This window comes from Salvelinus fontinalis, chromosome 7 (assembly GCF_029448725.1).
Source record: "Salvelinus fontinalis isolate EN_2023a chromosome 7, ASM2944872v1, whole genome shotgun sequence".
In the NCBI taxonomy this organism is placed as follows: domain Eukaryota; kingdom Metazoa; phylum Chordata; class Actinopteri; order Salmoniformes; family Salmonidae; genus Salvelinus; species Salvelinus fontinalis.
Genome location: NC_074671.1, coordinates 28,223,150 through 28,238,354, shown reverse-complemented (window position 1 = coordinate 28,238,354; position 15,205 = coordinate 28,223,150). Strand labels below are relative to the sequence as shown.

The 15,205-nt window shown below is 42.1% G+C and overlaps 1 protein-coding gene across 2 annotated transcripts in view; it reads right to left on the bottom strand.

Moving 5' to 3' along the window:
* Positions 1–15,205, bottom strand: part of LOC129859334 (cadherin-7-like) — a 119,936-nt gene that overhangs the window by 58,602 nt on the left and 46,129 nt on the right. For both annotated transcript variants that reach the window (XM_055928979.1, XM_055928980.1), the window contains exons 3-4: positions 12,032–12,326; positions 4,419–4,538 (exon numbers count right to left, since the gene is read on the bottom strand). In XM_055928979.1, the coding sequence (XP_055784954.1) occupies positions 4,419–4,538; positions 12,032–12,326 (415 nt within the window). The remainder of the gene's footprint in view (positions 1–4,418; positions 4,539–12,031; positions 12,327–15,205) is intronic.

Below are 15,205 nucleotides of genomic sequence, written 5' to 3'. Positions count from 1 at the left end.
CCTCCAGTCACTGGAGTGGATAGTACAACAATCTCCCTGAGGTGATGCACAATTCTGTATGTGTGTGTGTGTGTGTGTGTGTGTGTGGGGGGGGGGGGTGTCATGATTCGAACAGATTAGAGAACACCCACAGTAGAAAGCTCCCAAAAGGCCATGCCAATATCTTAATCAGAACAGGATTACCGGGTTTTGGAACCATCTCCCAGGCTCGGTATCTGGTATCTTAGCCCTGACATAGAGTGAGATGAAAGAACAGGTGGAGAGCAGCTAGACTGGCCTTGGCCTTTTTCTTTATTTGAGCATTTTACATTTAATGAAATGATCTCCTTCCTCATGACCGGAGGAGCTGAAAGAGATGACGGTGAAGCTCTAAACGCTGTCATCGCAGAAGTAGCGCCTACGTCAAATTGAAATGCACGCAGGCCCGTCTTAAATATCCCCTTTAAACATAATTAATCCTCGCGTAGACGCCTGGCCTTTCCGCTCTCTCTCGTAGTGAGGACACGGAGGTCTGAGGCAAGCAGACATGGCTGGCATCGCTGATGTGCTCGAGTGCCCATCTCTGCCTCTAAGGTGTACGAAACTATGTGTGTGTGTGTGTGTGTGTGTGTGTACTTCCGTGTGTGTGTTGTGCAGGGAGGAGTGCATTATTAATCCCTGTTAGTCATGGTCCATTTCTACTAATGCCATTCAAAAATGCATAATGAGTATCATAACAAACAGTAGACGGACCAGACACTCATTCATAGCTACATTTATTCATTGAGTCGTTCATCAATTAACACACACCCTTAACGCATTGCAGTGCACCACCTTTCGATTTTCACCTTCAAACTCAAGTGTGCTATTTCCTGAGCTACATTACAAAATGGATGTTTAATAAGCCACCCTCACCCACAGCAACGTATGTATTTTGCCCACATTTATACATTACATTTACAGCTTGGAAGTTATTGGAGCTATTCAGGTTTAACCACTTTTTTTCCCAAGGGCACCTTGAGGATTCAATTTGGGATTAAGATGCCAAGTAAAGGGACTTGCTGGACAAAAGTGAGCCAGGATGCAAACCCTCCAAGTCCAGGTCACACGTGACGTTGTCCACCTCCCTGCCCACTACCCCTCAACCCCTTAATCGCTGGTGGTGCAGTGTTGCTGTGTAGAGTTTAATGAGTGCCTTTCAGCTCAAGCACTTTGTCAAAGTCACCCTTTCACTAAGGCACAGCCTTTTTCAACAAATGAGTGTGATTAGTAGTTTCCAGAGACATAGAAACAGTATTCACTTTTGGCCTTTTTGTCACAGGTAGCTGCATTTAAATGGATTCATATTCTTGTCAAACTAAGAACATGTCAAGTTATTCCATATGTTCTTTCTTCACCTGGCATGTAAGCCCATTTTATTTTCCCCTGCGCCAGACACAACTTGTATGATTCAGCTTTGCTGTATGCATTCCTCCATGTTGTGTCTGCAAATGTAAAGTGCATACAAATTCGGTTAAAATATGCAAAAGTTGGGCCTCCTGGGTGGCGCAGTGGTCTATGGCCACCAGAGACTTTGGGTTCGAGCCCAGGCTCTGTCGCAGCCGGCCGTGACCGGGAGGTCCATGGGGCGAAGCACAATTGGCCTAGCGTCGTCCGGGTTAGGGAGGGTTTGGCCGGTAGGGATATCCTTGTCTCATCGCGCACTAGCAACTCCTGTGGCGGGCCGGGCACAGTGCACGCTGACCAGGTCGCTAGGTGTACGGTGTTTCCTCCGACACATTGGTGCGGCTGGCTTCCGGGTTGGATGCACGCTGTGTTAAGAAGCAGTGCGGCTTGGTTGGGTTGTGTTTCGGAGGACGCATGTCTCTCCCGAGCCTGTACGGGAGTTGTAGCGATGAGACAAGACAGTAACTACTAACAATTGGATACCACGAAGGAAAAAATTGTATGCAAAACTTAAGGTGTCCCTCAGAAGACATTTGTGATATCACTACACTGAGAGACACTGCACCACCAAGCAATACAGAAGGTACCATTTCGAAACTTCCTACAATTACTGATAACAGTATTGACCAGCCTGGGAAACAACTTGGTTTATGAATATTTCCAAGAAAGAGAAGGCTCCTGTGGAGTTCTCTCACAGAACTATTCACCGCAAAAACATGAAACATAGTCCGTCTCAAAACGTTTTGCCCTCAGGAGACTGAAAAGATTTGGCATGGGTCCTGTACCCCTGTACACTGACAGTACCGGTGCCCTCTGTATATAGCCTCGTTATTGTAATTCTTATTGTGTTATTTTTATTATGACTTTTTATTTGAGCCTACTTGGTAAATATTTATATCTTCTTGAACTGCACTGTTGGTTAAGGGCTTGTAAGTAAACATTTCACGGTAAAGTCTACACTTGTTGTATTCGGCGCCTGTGGCAAATACAGTTTGATTTGATTTGTCTGGCATTCAGGTAGGACTTCGCGCTTCAGCAAACAAAGGAACAACAACAAAAATCAACTCTGAGGAAAACGTCAGCTTGACGTCGAAATGGATTAACAATGGATTAATGCTAACATAAATAATTATCTGCCTTTTTTGTTGAATGCTCCAACTCCTTTCTGCCTCGAATTTGGACGTTTTTCTTCGTAAGACCTTCACATAGTGCATCTGGCTTTCCAGGAAGTTAAAGAGCACCATTGGACCTCCTGAGTAGTACTTTTTCTTCAATGACTGTACACTACGTAGCCTCTTCAGTAATCACAACCTCTTTAAAACAATATGAAAGATCACATTTAACGATTTAAAGAGCCTACTTAGCTAATGAAACATGCATTATAGTTTGCTGCTATTAGCATGCGGGCTCCATTCTTTGAACTGGAGGAGTCTTCATGAAATAACTATGCAGACGGAGTAATGGGCAGACATGCTGCTTAAACATTACTTGAGCAAATGTCGGCTCTCGCTCTGATTGGTATTGATGTCACGAATTCCGACTTGAGACTTAATGCTGAGTTGAAGTGGTTTCGTTAACTTTGTTAAAGATCATTGTGAGGACGCATTCAAGTAATCAAATCTCTATCAATCTTGTTCCCCACACAGGCTAATGTGCCAGGCTTCACAGCATGGCTTGACTTGACAATGCTGCAAATGTCTACTAGTTTGAAAGCACTTCCAGGGTACTGGCTGGTTGCTACTTGCCCACCCAGTGTCATAGACTCTGTTATTCAAGACATATAAGTTAATTTCATCCAAAGTGCACACTTCAAATTAGTTGTGACCAAGGAACCCTGAAGATCCTCAATGAACTCAAGGAATCCCTGGAGTTCCTCAAGGAACCATTGCTAGTCACGGGTTCATATTTGCACCTTCACTTAGTTGAGGAGTTCTTGGATGAACCTTTAATGGTTCAATGTATTAACAGGTTCCTGGAGGAAGCCTGGAGTAGAGGTGTGGCTAAGCAGGGGAGAGGATTTAAGACAGTTTTGTGGGGGCCACCTGTTAGAGTGAATGTCATTCCTGTTCATCTGTTGTATTGTCATTACATTACATGTTAATGTTGAACACAGGCGTATGAGTTCCTTAAGTGCCTATGCAAATCCCAAAGTGGGAAAAGTTACCACTTTATTACAATATGTAGACAGCAATGTTAATAGTATTGATATTATATTAGAATATGCATAAATATTTACGCTAATGGGTGGTCAAAAAGAAGTATCTGAAAGCCACGCCTCCAATCTGACAGGCTGCCACCTCTACAACATGTTATTAAAAAGGTTCCGGCTTGAACTTTTACATAGGGGTTCCTCAAGGAACTTTTTTTTTAACTGGAAAGGTTCCACCGTTGTGGCAACCCAAAAGTTTATTCCAGGCACCTTTACGTCTAAGATTGTATAGAAAAAAGTTTCCATTGATTTGAACAAGTCAGTGAGTTTACTCAGACAGACTTAGAAAACCTCAGCATGTAAGCAGATATCCCCTGGATGTGTTACTGGGAGAAAAAGATGGTGATAAGCCAAACATGATGGAACTACCCGCAAATGTCCGTTTTCTTCCAAGTGCTTTGCATGAGGCCAGCGTTCCCCACAGCGGGGCAGTGGCTAATGAGCAAGAACAACCACCTCACATCCCAACATTGTTGTGGAGATCCTTTGCTTTATATTTGTTGTATGCTCAAAAAACTATTATTGTGTTTAGAGAAAATGTATGATAGCATACTGTTTCCTTTGTCTAAAATTGCACCAAAATATGGAGAGTTGGCTGGCTAGTTTAGGTCATGCTGTATCTACTACAATGTGAACTGACTTTGGCAAAGTATGGACACCACTACAGTTTGATGCTTTCTTGAACAAATATCTTCAACAATTCAATTAATAACATTTAGTGATACAGTAGGTCTAGGATCCAGAATGAATGGCCAACTCTTATTCCCAACAGTCAGCAGCCTACCTGTTTTTGGGTCGACTGAGAAGTAAGGCTGTCCGCTGATGATGCTGTAGACCACCCTGGCACTGTTCCCATATGTGGGGTCATCTGCATCTGTGGCCGCCACTTGGACCACCGTTGTTCCTGCACAGACAGCATCCAATTAGGTATTAAGACAACATCAACCATCTGTAGAGACACAGCTCTCACATCAACAGCATGTGTGACAGCATTTCTACAAGCTTACAAAAGTCAATGTTATATATTCAGTATAAATCACACCTTATTCTATATAGGCTACAATCAGGAATGTACTGTACTGCAGGGTAAACATACTACTTACTACTACTTCCCTGGTGTACAATAACATTTTAATGTTATCACTGATGCATCACATTTGTTTTTAAATCCCCATCAAAATCTGTCAGTTTAAGCTGACAAACATCGCTACAGCGGTGTGTCTGTCGCATCTGAATGGTTTTGCCCACTCTATGGACTCTCACGAACATGATGGTCTTCTGCGTTTTGCTCTACGACCCCCACAAGTGTCACGGGACTCCTCTGAAGGTAACCAGTACCGGATTAAAAAGAATCTGGAAGTATGGAGGAAGTACCCCAAAAAATACTTTAAATATGTGTAAAAATATATATATATATATATATATATATATATATATTTCGTGAGCTTTCTTATATCTCCAAGATATAGGGAAGACCCTTCAAAATCTTATTCCACGTATGGAATCATGTAGTAACCAAAAAAGTGTTAAACATATATATTTTTTATTTGAGATTCTTCAAAGTAGCCACCCTTTGCTTTGATGACAGCTTTGCACACTCTTGGCATTCTCTCAACCAGCTTCATGGGGTAGTCACCTGGATTGCATTTCAATTAACATGTGTGCCTTGTTAAAAGTTAATTTGTGGAATGTATTTCCTTCTTGGTTGGCGTTTGAGTCATTCATTTGTATTGTGACAAGGTAAGGGTGGTATACAGAAGATAGCCCTATTTGGTAAAAGACCAAGTCCGTATTATGGCAAGAACAGCTCAAATAAGCTAAGAAAAACAACAGGCCATCCTTACTTTAAGACATGAAGGTCAGTCAATATGGAAAATGTCAATAACTTTGAAAGTTTCTTCAAGTGCAGTCGCAAAAACCATCAAGCGCTATGATGAAATTGGCTCTTATGAGGAACGCCACAGGAAGGGAAGACTTAGAGTTACCTCTGCTGAAGAGGATAAGTTTATTGGAGTTACCAGCCTCAGAATTTGCAGCCCAAATTGATGCTTCACAGAGTTCAAGTAACAGACACATCTCAACATCAACTGTTCAGAGGAGACTGCGTGAATCAGGCCTTCATGGTCAAATTGCTGCAGAAACCACTACTAAAGGACACCAATAATAAGAAGAGACTTGCTTTGGCCAAGATACACGAGCAATGGACATTAGACCGGTGATAATCTATCCTTTGGTCTGATGAGTCCAACTTTGCTATTTTTGGTTCCAACCACCGTGAAGCATGGAGGAGAAGGTGTGATGGTGCTTTGCTGGTGACACGGTCTGTGAGACTATCATTTGTTTTTCAACAGGACAATGACCCAACACAGGCTGTGGAAGGGCTATATGATCAAGAAGGAGAGTGATGGGGTGCTGCACCAGATGACCTGACCTCCACAATCACCCGATCTCAACCCAACTGAGATGGTTTGGGATGAGTTGGACCGCAGAGTGAAGGAAAAGTCGCCAACAAGTGCTCAGCATATATAGGAACTCCTTCAAGACTATTGGAAAGCATGCCAGGTGAAGCTGGTTGAGAGAATGCCAAGAGTGTGCAAAGCTGTCATCAAGGCAAAGGGTGGCTATTTGAAGAATCTCAAATATAAAATATATTTTGATTTGTTTAACACTTTTGATTTGTTTAATGGTGTCTTCACCATTATTCTACAATGTAGAAAATAGTAAAAATACAGAAAATCCCTTGAATGAGTAGATGTTCTAAAACTTTAGACCGGTAGTGTATGGAGAACGCTTTTCCCTGTGGTTTATTTTCATGCCAGCCAGGTAGGCTATACTCCTATTGAAAATATAAGCAATATGCTTAATATTAAGAAAGTTGAGAAATAAATATTTTAGACGATAGAAAGCTCATGGGATCCTCCTCTTTTCATTAGCGGCCATTACACTGTTTTCACCCGCAATTGCATAGCTTATAGAGATGTTGCGCAACATGAGCTCCTAGGGTCTCATGAAGTGTTTGATTCGATTTTCGATTAGATTTGCATTGATGTCAAAGTGATTAGAAGGAAAATAGAGTGCTGAGTACCAAGCAGTAGCACATTTGGTAGGCTAATAATGACCAGCAGCAGCATCAGAGCTTGGAGAAGCCTAATGTGGAATTTGACTGCCTTCATGACTCGTGACCGGCGGTGTGGCGGCCCTAGTTACTACATGATTCCATATGTATTATTTCATAGTTTGAATGTCTTCACTATTATTCTACAATGTAGAAAATAGTACAACTAAAGAAAAACCCTTGAATGAGTAGGTGTGTCCAAACTTTTGACTGATATTGTATTTTTTTGTATATCTAAATGAGCCATGTTATGACCTTCTTAAAACAATTCCATATGTCAGCTTAGAAGACACAGACACTGCTGCACAATGAACACTCTCACCTATGGATACCATACACTGTTACCATTCTAAATCATATTATGGTTGCTAATTGTTATCAGTTTAGTTTATTATAATTAAGGTGCAACTTTGGTCTCTAGAAACCTGTGTAAGGTATTGGTTAGAAACGGCATAGCTGTTACGTGAATTAAAACGCATGGCTATTAATGAAAATGTACTGCGGTGACTATGAATAATGATAGGTACTGTGATTTCCCCCAGTAGTTTGGAAACTTGCAATATAGGTTGAAAAATGTATAGCTGGTTTTAGAACTAACACAATTAATTTGATTTTAAAGTGATTGTTAATGACACTTTTAGCATGTTGATATTCCATATTTCCTAAAGCAGTTTGCCTCTACACAGCTGGACCTTAGCCATCTCTGAGCACGTCGGGAGATTACGTGGAAACAGGCCACTAGGGCCAATGGTGAGCGTTGTTACCTTCAAGTAGGTTTCGGTTTAGCTAGGGTGTGGGGGATGGTGGATGGTGGATGGTGGATGGGGATGGGGGACGGGCATAAGCATCTGCCTCTGGTGGTAAATGTGGCATGTTTGAATCCAGTGATAGAAAGTCATTTTACATTTTTTGTTTCAAGCCTATCCCAAACCTCAAAAAAAATCGGAGTTAATGCCTAAACTTAACCTTAAGCATTTTGAAATCTGACGTTTGGAACAACTTTGTAATTTGACGTTTGAGAAACATGGAATAATAAGCTTGTTGGAAGGAGTGCTTTGGTCAAAGGACCGAAAGCACAAAGGTCCAGTAATCACCGCTAATCAGACAATTTACCTCTATTGTTCTGTTGTGAACTATGGTCTGGCCCCTGACGGAGACTAGCATTTTATCTGTAACATACAGAACCAAGTGTACTGAGCCAGTAATCTGCCATGCAAAACAACTGGACCTCAATAGAGAGCTACTAGGAGAGCCTCTGACATTCTAGGGTTTATTTATCACAAAAGACTAATACACACTGAAATTAATGTTATATTTGCTGGGATGTTACATTACATTTTTTTTTGGTGTGAGGATGTACTAGTCCATCAAGGAAAGTAAGTCTCAGAATTTGCGTTATTGGTGATCTTGAAGCTGAGGCCCATTTCTGATTTGACAAAGACGCAATGATCAACCGTTGACATAGGAGACGTAACCTTGGAATAAAAACAATGTTTCCCACAAGTGTGCCCTTTTCTGTTGAGCATGGTTAGATGAATAGGCTGCTTTATGTTTGTATATTTCACTTTAATAGCCATGCATCTCTGCTGGTGTCTTAGGCACTTTCCTTTATGTGTTACAGTATGGGCCTGTCTTACAAAGTAGGTTATATTTTATTTTGCATCAAACACCCTTATAAAAAAAACACTTTCTTGCATGAGCCATATTTTACGTACTCTTACAGAATGACGTGATTATGGAAATGGAAGATTAGGTCGGCGTATTTCCAGTCATAAACCAGAATTAACAGGCGCTGGTCCTGAATTTGAGCAATATAATACAAAATGTCTCGGTGGACAGGTTATCATCAAGCTAGTTCTATGTGGACCCCCAAGATTATATCATCACGTCTTAGTCGTGGCAGGATATATTACAAATTTTTTTTTTTTTAAACAAGGTCAATCAATGCCACTATGTTAGAGAGCTGTGCTATGGTATTCACAATTCTTATCACTACACAGTTGCAGTAAGCTAAAACTAATTTAGGTTATCCCTCAATGGTTCTTTCAGATGTCTATTTTGTGTTTTCTGTGGTGTATCTGTACTGATACCCAGGCTAGAGGAAATTGGTTGCGAAACGCTGTAATATTTATGGCAGTCAAGGTCACGAATAAGAATAGCCAGCCTTCAAGAGTGGTTGTCCAAAACGGATAAACATCCTCACATCAGAATATATTACACGGTTCCTCTCGATGCAGCTGTCATGTGCCTGTCTGTGTCACTTCACTTTTTGTCTGTCTTCATTTGTGTGACTGATCAATTTCTCATATTTTCATTTATTTCCAGTGAATAGGAACAAAACAGGGGTTCCTAATCACGTCTGCATCTCAGGGTGAGCGATTGTCATCTGACAGTAATGAAAATAAATGTAGCAGCATGTCTAATTTGAATGGCCGACAGGTATTCATCAAAGCTTTACAGACACAAGACTGGATTCAACAGCCACCATAAATACTCATCTCCAAGTAAACATGATCCAAGTATCCAAATTGTAAGCTATATGTTTTGCATTGTTATGGCTTGTACCTTTTTATACTTAGTTGATCAAAATGTGTATGAGACAGAAGATAAGTATTGACTTCTCTTCTACTTAACGTAACATATACTAAAGAATTACCATTAGAGTAAACTTTCACCAGCGAAGCTTAAAAAGTTCAAAAGGTAAGCGTACTGTACATTAGTGCAACATGCTGGCAAAGGTAACATAATCAGCAAAGTATGAGAGTGGTAAGAAATGTTTGTAGCAACTCTGTTCCTCTCTAATACAAAACGGGTTTGAGTGTGGGTGTGACTGATGATTAGATATTACAAAAGCAATATTCAAAACCTGCAGTTTAAGCTCACCAACTTTGCAACTCCTTGATGAGTATTCAACATTGGTGCCCATGATTAAGTTGATTATATTCCTGCACGTTCACACCTGCTCCCGTCCGCTCGAGATAAGCAGGGATTGTTGCACGGAGACTAGTTCAACTTTATTTGCAATTGGCGTGTGAAAATGAATGACAAAATCCGAAGAAAGACAAACCCGTAATGGCCCTGCTGTGCACAGGATATGCCTTTTGGTAGGTGCCAATGCTCTGATCCATACAATCTTACTGAGCCACACTGGTACTGTAATCAATGGGCTCCATAATTCCATCTTACATTTCCTTTGGCTTTCCAGAAATCTCAAATCACAGGGAAATAATAATTTGAAATGAACTGTCTTCTGAGTTTTTATCCATGTCACCTGAAACCAAAGCACCCCTTTCGTTTTCTCTTCCAGAATTAACTGACTATTCCATCCTTGATCTTGGAAGATCCTGAATTAGACAAGAACAATGACAGGTGGATAAAGGAGTGGTGGGTGGTACATTTCTACGAGGCGGTGGCCTTGGCCTGACATTACATTCCCCTAAGCCCTCCATCAGCTCCCGGGGAACGTCTGTCTGACGTGTAGACCTGTGCCTTGGCTGCTCAGAGGTTGTCACACAGCCAAATGTCTTCAAGCTCCTCTTTTCCATCATTTGACATCCCGAGGCGTGATTAAGACAAAGTATTCCTAGATCCGCGGGCCATAAGGGCTACCATGTGTACGAGACAAGCAACTACCATCTAATTGCTTTAATTAATTAAATTCATGATTTCCTCTAAATTGAACCAATTCATTACAGGTAGCCAGTCTACGCCCATTAATGATTTAAACACATTTATGAAGGAGTTATGGAGGACAAGGGGTGCCTGGCCCACTCCTGTACTATAAATTGCCCTGAGCAGATATTTACAAAGAGCGGGATGCATAATTCACACGCTGTTCTAACAACTTCAGATGAAGACCATGGCGATGTAAATAAGCCAGAGAGTGTGACCCGGCCTATTGGTGTTCGGAGCTCTTCCTTTACTGCAGATGAAGTTGCTCAGTTGCTCTACCTCTCTTATCTCCCGTTGGACACGAGCCTCCTAGCCCTTGTAGTGGAATCCTCTAGTTCCTTAAGCCAGAGCCCTGTATCCAACCCCCCCCCCCCCCCCCCCCGTTGACTCTGGGCTGCTTAATCCTTATAAGATCTCAGTGCCTATGTCATAAATGTTATGAGCAAAGCACTGCATTGGCCTGGAAAATACTCCTATCACTGCCAGTAAACGCCTAGCATAGGCTCCATTTTGACTTTACACCAAACAGTCTCTCCATGTATCCACTTGTTTGCATCTCTGCCTATCAGCCTGAGGAAGATACAACACGTAGATGCAATGTTCTGCTGTCTCTGGGTCTACATGATAAGAATATTGAGGTTGGTGTGTTTGTGCCTGTCATATCACTTAACCCTGAAGATTGGGAGACATTGTCTGCCACTTGGCGTGTGGAGCCTCTTATTCCTCTCCCTGGCAGATTGTCACATGAATTTTAAATGGAGGCTTAATCCACATTTCCCATTCCGACAGGATTGGCTCACGGTGTCCCCAGGCACTGTGCGGTAAGCTTTTGTTTCCGTGGCGCGAGGTGCTCCGTTACATGTCCTGTTGGATTTGAATAATCTGCCATCTCTGAACTCGCTAGATTCATTGCTCAACATTGGGGTTTCGGGTCTGTTTGTATAAGCAGATATTTCACTGCTTTCATCGTTCAAACTAGCAATGATCTTTTTGGGGGGGCTCATGAGGTTGTTCACTATTTTAGGTATAAAACTGCATCTAAACAATGCACAATGGGAACCGCTTAAAGGAACTAACCAGTTGTAGTAATTACTTTGTAAAGGGCCAGATTAGATTTTGGAGCTTTTAAAACCACAGTGTTTTAAACTGCAACAGTTAATGAAAACACTAGAAAGAAAACCTCTGTGTGTGGAAAAGGACCCTCTTCAGTTGTGGCTGTGACAATCATGCACAGTCTGACAGACAAATGAGTGCCACAGATTCAGTTCCATGTTTATAATAAAGCGTAGACTGTGTTCATTAATATAGATGAAGCGAGAGAGATGAGAGACAGAGAGAGATAAATGTAGGATACTGCAGATTGTGGTGGGTAAATGCGATAGAGAGAGAGACAGAGAGACGGAGACAGATAGAAATAGAGAGAGAAAGAGCGAGAGAGAGAGAGGCTGAGAAAGAGGTAGAGAGAGAGAGAGAATCAGAGGCAGATTATAGGCAGACATACAGACATCAATATCAAAATCACATACAGACTGACAGATAGACAGACAGAGACGAGGACAGAGGACTGGGGACAAACAAACAGAGAGAGAGAGGCTGAGAAAGAGGCTTACCCAGTGCTGACATCTCTGGTACCCCGGCCATGTAGGGTCCATCCAGAAACTTGGGCTCGTTGTCATTGATGTCCTGGACCTTGACAACAAACTCTGACCTGGGCTCCACAGGGATGTTAGTGAGCCGGTCCACGGCCTGGGCCTGCAGGGTGTAATAGGCCTGCTCCTCCCGGTCCAAACGCTTAGTGGCGTGGATGTCCCCCGTGTTCTCGTCGATGGTGAAGATGGAGGTGGAGCCCTCCCCGGAGAGCACGTACTTCACTTTTCCGTCCCCTTTGTCTACGTCCGAGTGGAGCTGTAATTGGAGACCAGAGATAATGTCAGTCAGTAGAAAGGAGATGTTCAAAAGGATTGGTGACATATAAAAACAAATCCAATGATATACCATTATGATCGATCCATTATGTACATCTGTGTCATTTCAAATAGGTTCAAGGTTTTTCCTGGGCAGAAACATTGTGCTGAATAAACACACACCAACCAATTTAAAAATAAGTGAACAAAGTGCACATTGTTTGTAAAACAGGATACCAGAAGTCTCAAAGCTCTGTGAGCATGGCTGTATGCAATATAAATGCATTCTAATAAGCAGTCTGGTGGGAATATGGGGAGTGTTGCATAGTGTTAGCACAATTCTGTAGGATAAGAAGCCCAGACCTGCCCAGGGATTACAGTGTAGTTACATTTGAAACAGGGTTATTTCCCAAGCACTTCACTTCAAGAAAACAACAACTTCATTTGACCAGGACCCATAGGGCTCTGGTCAAAAGTAGTGGACAATGTAGGGAATAGGGTGTCATTTGGGATGCAAAAAAGGTTTAACAGATCCATGTTGTATCCCAGCGGGCGTCTGGTAGTATCATTTTTGTTTCCAAGTCAATAGGTGTATCAAATGATTGCCTGGATATCGCCGCGGGCTTAATGTATGTTTTATATATCCAATAGAGCTTCAGACGGACACCAAATGTATTTTATTAATGGATTCCATCAGGCTGTTGATGAATGGCATGTCTGGGGCATAATGATGGTATTGGTTGCATGGGCATGCCTCAGCATATGCCTCTTGACACTCCAATAGGGAAGCCGTTTGTTTATTCACCATCCCCTGCTGTCAGGAGCAAACTTGAGGTAAATTGTCAACTGCAGTGGAGAGTCAACATTTAATCTTGAGCAAGCCATCGATGACAGTGTGTTCAGGTAAATACCACGGACAGGAAGGACAAAGCTGACAGCCCACAAAGCATGTAACTGAAGGTCAGGGGTCAACTGACTGCAGTATGTAGTCGCTCTCAAAACTGGGTTGTTAGCTTTACGCTTGGCTTTTTTTGCCCAATGGGCTTCAAGTGTTTCACTTTGAATCTATTCAGAAGTGAGTATATTACATAAAATATGTGTGCCACAGTAGGTCCTGTTAAAAAGAGTATCCCTGTAGAATACCACTTCCATCCTTTAATCTAACCTGTTTTTTAACCGTCATTGCTCATTTTCAGGTGCTATTTCAAACGCCTACTGTTATTATGTCGAACTTTAATCGAGCACCATAGTTGCTTCTCTTGCAAAAATGTATTTATCATCCTATCTTTGCCTCCCTTGAGATGAACAGAACTCTGTATGCTCCGCAGCCCAGTACAGCAGTGTAACTTAAAAACACACTGCCGGCAGCGACACAGCGAGAGTACGATAGGGTGAGCGGAACAGAGCAGAAAAACTCCAGTGAAATCAATGCTGACACTTATCGCCACTTTGTATGCAGACAGTCCTCCTGGGGCAATCACGTTTGCTTTGTGTTTACTTGTTTACCTCGGAGCGTTAAGAAGACTGCAATTGGCCAAACTTTAAGAAAAAACTGCGTCACCCCATGGCCATATCTCACCTGTTATTATACACATTACGATGTATGGCACATTTCCATCACAATCGCTAAGAGGCTGTTTGTTTTGAATGGTTCTGGTGCTGCTTAATGGGGTTTTAATCTTTGCTGTATTGTTCAGTCACAGTGTGTTAGCACTGTTATTATTGCGCTGGCCATGTCTCTTTTCTTCCTCCCTGTTTGACTGACGTACTTAGTAGAAAACGACAAAGACGACTGGAAACCTTGGAAGAAGAAAATAAGACATCTTTTTTAAGAAATAAATAAATAAAATCCCAGATACATGTTTCAAGCTTTGTATTTCCCCCTCTCTCTCAGGAGGAGAGAGAGAGAGTTTTATTCTATTTAATGGCCTGTGTACACACAGTTTTGAGTCAGGCGCAAATACAAATTCCATACCCAGAAACAACACTGGCAACACTGGCTCTGGAACACCAAAACAGCCTATTGGCTACTGCTGCTGCTAAGGAGCACCGCGGTTTGAACGGTTGAGTTTAATGGGGTTTCCACGAGGGCAGTAACACGGTTCACAAATAGACCAAAATAAAACCTGTAAAGAAACAACATTGGTTGATCTGGCTGTGTTTTATGCTTGTGGGCTACTGTAATACACTTCTTTATGTTGTGAGGAAGTAAAGGAGGAAGTATATGCTGTAAAAGAAATGCTGCCTTAGTTGTAGGCTACCAAATCAAACTAGGTACTGAAATGTATCAAAAGTGTATAATTATCAGGGGACAGTCCTTACAACATTGTTTTCTTACATTAGTAGGAATGTACAGTATAAGGAAGATGTTATTGAGTGCAGTACTATGATCTAGCTTATTTTGTCAATGCATTATTGCAACAATAACACAACTGCTTCTGCCGGTGCAATGCCTAAAACAATATATGATGCCCATCGGGGGTTTGATTGTGAAGTACAACATGTTATACTACCAAACATAATACTCAGGTTGAAGAAAAACTGCCAAGTGTAAAGGAAAGGGAGAGAGGTCCTTTTTCACCACAAAAGGAGCTAAAAACGCAGGCGAGAGAGCATCAATGCACACTCCAGCTCTTGCTGTGCTGAGCTTTTCATTTATTCACTTCACCCCTGGTTCTGGTGAGTAGCCATGGTGATCCCTGCCTCTGCTCTGAGAAGGCCTCAGTGTGTTCACCCACCGCCCTACCCCCCCTCAAATCAGACGGGGGGGGGGGGGGGGGGGGGGGGGGGTGGTAAGGAGCATTAGAGACCATGATCCTCTCTAGTTCCCTTTGCCTTTGTTCGGGAGTAGCTATGTAGTTACCATGCCTCCTTAGAAAA